The following is a 5,358-nucleotide window of genomic DNA, read 5'->3' on the forward strand; positions in this document are numbered from 1 at the left end:
AATGTGATTGAAGCACCCACAGGTAATGAGGAAAGTGAAGACCCGAGTTTTTTTATTTATTTTTGGTACACAATTAGGCCTCGGTTGGTGGAAACCGAGGCAATAACTATGCAATATGCCTCGGGTTGATAACCGAGGCATAAAGAAGTATCTTTTTACCTCGACAGTATATGCCTCGGGTGCGAACCCGAAGTCAAAAGTTAAAAATAACCGCTGTCGTTTTCCTTCCCTGCACTAGTGTTGGCACCAGTTTTTTTATCAACTGAAGCCTATAACTGTGTTTTGCTTCGGGTTTTTTCTGAACCAAGACATAAAAGTTGTCTAGAATTGCAAAAATGCCACCGCACCATTATATGCTTCGATTCCTGGACAACCGAGGCATATAAGACGAGTTAAGATGTGAAATATGCACTAGTCAAGTACATTTTCATATATATTATTCATTATTGTTTCATTTCATATATAACTTAGATATAAAAGAAATAATTTATTCTCTTTTTTTTGTGTTATATAAACACTATTATACTAAATCATTAGGAACTTGAGAGTCTTTGCTAGAGTGTCATTTGAAAGTCATGGATATACCTCTTTCCTCGTGTATGGCAAACTACATATTATAATATCGCTCATTGCATTTATCTGTCCGTAAAGTGAGTCATCAACAATATTTAAATAACGAAGGTAAATATATTATAATGATTAAGGAGAATAATAATATAGTACATCATAATTTGTACATATATTCTCATATTACACAACAAAAACCATTTGTATTGTACCTAATACAATAAAGTATACCGTGAGAAAAAAAAAGTTATGACCAGACATACACAAGCAATAAATTCTAAAAACCAACTTTTTATATTTGTAAATATTACAGCATGCGAAAACATTATTAATGTATAACTCTCCGAACAAGAGGGCACAAAAAATGATTAAATTTGGTGGCAAAACATATCATTTATATATATGTGGATTGATCTTGGTATGGTGCAAGATTTGCACAATGCGTTATGGGTTCGTTCCTATCTAACTTTTGTCTAAGAGAACAAAGTTAGGTGACTGAATGGTTGGTCAATTTTTGGTACAAATCTAAAATTGAAGTTACTTAACTGGTTAAAAGGTTTTATGGCAACCATAAACGGAAGCTTTGGTTTCCAAAATCATTATTCTGGCATGGTAATCTACAGTGACTAATTAAAGATGAAGAAGACAAATTTACCCCACAGCATTAATTATTTCTTCAATACCCAATTAACAAGTTGGAATGCATCATTACAAACATTCAACGTTCAACATCAATACATCGTGAAGAAGTTCATATCAAATATCATTTTAACTCAAAATCTCATAAGATAATAGGTTTAACATATTAGGCATCGATTATGATGGATAATTCGAGAGAGGATCATCGGAAAGATACAACACCAATGAGACATGAGTTCAATTCATACATAAGGGATTGACATTACCTTCAACCAAAAAACTTTACAACAATGGGTTCAAAAGTCAACATCCTTGTATAGTGTTCAACTTTCTCAATTTACTCAATGTAGGACTTAGATTCACTCTTGGATTTTCAATCCAACAAATAGTAATATGATTGGATAAAATCCGATAAGAAGTTGGGCAATAAGTTGAAGGTTGTTAAAAATACAAGTGTGAGTCTAAGTCTCACATTGACTAAAAATGAGAAAATGGAGCGTTATATAAGGATGAAGATCCATAAATCTATTGTCTTAAGGTTTTGGGTTGAGAGTGTCAATGTCTTATGTAGTTGGGTTCAGATCATTAGTGCTTTGTCTTCCCAGTAAAACTCCCTCTATAAACCTAACAAAAGTTAGGGTAAATTGTTTAAATTAAAAGTAGAAAGTTTGAATTTTCCTAAAGATGCAAGGGATGGATCCTGTATGGGTGGGTTGATGAAGATGCATGCAAACAAAGGAATCATTGTGAGTTTTTGTCGTACAGGTTTGGCAAAGCTTACCTATCATACACACGTTTTTAGGTCAAGCGCTATAGACAAATGTTATTGGTATCGTATCAATGCACCCCACAAAATTGCCTTTTACAATCAAGTTAGGGGCCATGGTACGTGTGAGGCTTAAATCTGGCTTAGCTGGTCATTCCAAATGAAACCCATCTTTATCGTTTTGCTAAGTAAACCCATCACTATTTAGGTGAAAAGCAAAAAGTTTTCCAAATTAAACCCATCACTATTCAGGGTTTTCATCATATATGTGGGAATCCTTTTGCATTCGTTTCATTTTCAATCTCTAAGGATAATTAATTAAACACGGAATCAACCCAATTAGGTCAGTGTATAGAGAGAAAACAAAATGGTTAATTACCCTCATCAAGGTTTATCAAATCAAGCAACTACAGCTAGATATGCATCATAAATGCATACCCTTTTCTTTTTCTTTTATTTTCGTGTTGCCAAGCAATTACAGAAACTGAAAATTAAATGTTTTTCATCATCAACTTATGCATAGCGTGATCCGGTTTAAATAGAGTTACTAAAATAAGAGAAAACATTCGAAGTACTCTATTCACTCAATCTGCAAAGAGTCAAACTATCTGCTAATGTTCTTTAATAATGAATTGACACGACAATCTAAAAATAACATACATGACAGAACCATAAACTTTAGCGAGAAAAAAATACGGTCGAGACCTAATTTTGATTAACTCTAATAGCCTAACTAGATTAAAAACATTAATTCATTACGTGGCGAATTTATGAAAAACCTATTTGACCAGTGAATCCTTTCTGTAGTAAAAGGCAACAAGATGTGTTGGATTGGAAGTGTAGTAAAGTTCATGAGTCAACATAATCGTCTGCTACATCAGTTATATGTTATTAATATTACAGTCTTTTTAATTTCTAACTCTTAGAAGTGTGAACAGAAAGAATAAATACTACTTTATTATAAATACGTTATTATGTATAACAAAGGTTTTTCATTTTATGTAAAAAATATATATATATATATATATATATATATATATATATATATATATATATATATATATTGACAGTGCATGAGAGTTAAAGTGAAGAGAAAATTGGAAGATATTGTTATACTGGAATTAATTAATGAAGGTTTTGGCAATAATTATTGAATAGTAGATAGAGTAAAGAAAGAGATGTGATTATGACTTATGAGTAGGTCCCACTGAGTTGTTAATATTAATTGAAAGAGTACAACATCAAGTTCATGTTTTATAAATACACAGCTAGGGTTAGGGCTCTGCATATCCATTCCAAGTGAGTTGTACAAACCCTCTATCTCTCTCTACCTCTTGTTCCTTTCTGTTTCAGTTTCTGTTTCAATTGACGAAAGCTCTCAGAAAATTTCATGGCGTGACTTTGCAGGGTTTGAGAGGTTTTTGAAGGGAAAAAAGAGGAGAAGAAGAAGAAGAAGAAGAAGCATGAGGAAGCGGCAAGTGGTTGTGAGAAGAGAAGAGCCTCAGAGAAGTGTTAGGAGTGTGAAGTATGGTGAGTGCCAGAAGAATCATGCAGCAAATGTTGGAGGTTATGCTGTTGATGGTTGCAGAGAGTTCATGGCGAGTGGTGGAGAAGGAACAAGTGCTGCTCTCACTTGTGCTGCATGTGGCTGCCACAGGAACTTCCACAAGAGAATGGTGGAAACTGAAGTTGTGTGTGAGTGTTCCTCACCTCCCTCCATTGGCACATGACAGCTTTTTATACATACACCTCAACAATTATGCAACTATTCCTCTCTTGTAATATATTTTGTGGACTTAATTTGCTTTTACTTCTTATTATTCAGCTTTTACCACACTTCTGAACTGCTATATCAATATATATATATATATATATGTTCTAGAGTAGAAACCATGTGATTTTGATTTTGAGGTTGATGTGTCTAAAGAGAAAAGACAAAGGTAATGACAACTCACAAGGTTGTTTTTCTGATGTATGTCTGAAACTTTCATCATCTTCTCTTCTTACATATGTTTGGCTTAACTACCTCTCAACCAATATATGATTTTTTTTTTGTTTTCTGTCTCAGAAAATCATATATTTCTCAGAAATTAAGTCAATTTTACTTTCTTAAACCCTCTTAAGCATGTTTATGTAAGGATTTGTTAAGTGGGTGAATCAGTTGTCAGTTTCAGAAATTCTGGTCTTGCTTTCTTTGATTGTGGGATGCTGATTTTGATTCCATTCCAGATCATACCCTTTGCAAAATTTCACACACTATACCAAACCCCACTTTGCTTTGCCCTTTCTCAGTTTCCATTTTTTTTCCGCTTTTTTCAATTTTGGTATTGTTTTCACTGAATCAAATTTCCTTCCATGATCAAGACAGTGTTCAGGATTTGGATTTCACTTTTACTAAATATCATGCATGCCAGTTCAGTTTCCCTAGTGTCTTGTTTTTGTGTTGTGGTGTTTAACAAAGTAGAAGTTTTGTGTAAAAAAATGGTTTATTATTATTATTATTATTATTATTTGTCTCTCCCTTAATTGACCTAAAAGGCACTGAAAACTGGCTTTGTAATCTCTGCAACAATGATCACACATAAATCTCCAAACCACTACCCAGTGTCGTTTGAAATCACTTTCAATAGTTTCACGGTCCACATGTCTAATCATGTTGGTTGTTGAAGAAAAGAGGTTTCATTAACTACTTATCAAAAATTCATTCAAGCTTGATCAAACAAGCTAAGGGTGAAAATATAAAAAAGTATTCACCTCACCACTCATCTTGTATTTTATATCATTCATTTTACTTTTATAAATATATATTTAGGTGATGAAAACCCTAAAATGCAAGTGTAGTAGTAGTAGAAGAAGTGAATGAAGATGAGAATAGGTTTTGCATTTGGAAATGAATGTTGCAAAGAGTAATAAATAAGTGGGTGCTAACAAAATTTAACATGTAGAATGTGCAAAGGTGAAGAATTTGGAAGACACTTATTGTGCCCTATAGCTAGCTTTCATAAAAGGAGATAGCAAAGTACCACTTTTGTGTGCATAGATGTTTTTCCATGTGAGGTGGTGCAAGCAAAAGTGGACAAGTTAGGCATTGAGCATGGAAGGAAACAAAGTTTCAGGTATACGTTAATACTGAATCAGGTAGATGTCTATTCTCAAAATATTTTTCCATCCCCAACCATTTTTATTATAATTAATTAATTAATTAATTAATATATATGCTTCCATATTTATCATTTTTCTCACTCCAAAATTAACAAATTCTTTTCCTCAATCTATTTCTCACATATGCCATACATAATCTTTCATTTGCTTTCCTCTATGCATGTATTTTCTTACCACCAACATTCTAAATTTCATACAACACACTCATTATCACAGGCGGATCT

The 5,358-nt window shown here is 33.0% G+C and overlaps 1 protein-coding gene across 1 annotated transcript; it reads left to right on the plus strand.

Moving 5' to 3' along the window:
- Positions 1 to 3,164: 3,164 nt before the first annotated feature.
- Positions 3,165 to 3,947, plus strand: MIF2 (mini zinc finger 2). Its single transcript, XM_028067759.2, has 2 exons — positions 3,165 to 3,271; positions 3,380 to 3,947. Exon 2 carries the CDS (start codon positions 3,436 to 3,438, stop codon positions 3,700 to 3,702), a length of 267 nt encoding a protein of 88 aa, XP_027923560.1. The 5' UTR covers positions 3,165 to 3,271; positions 3,380 to 3,435; the 3' UTR covers positions 3,703 to 3,947.
- The last annotated feature ends 1,411 nt before the right edge of the window (positions 3,948 to 5,358 follow it).

The sequence above is a fragment of the Vigna unguiculata genome, chromosome 4 (assembly GCF_037176805.1).
Source record: "Vigna unguiculata cultivar grain cowpea cultivar isolate G323 ecotype 2 chromosome 4, ASM3717680v1, whole genome shotgun sequence".
In the NCBI taxonomy this organism is placed as follows: Eukaryota; Viridiplantae; Streptophyta; class Magnoliopsida; order Fabales; family Fabaceae; genus Vigna; species Vigna unguiculata.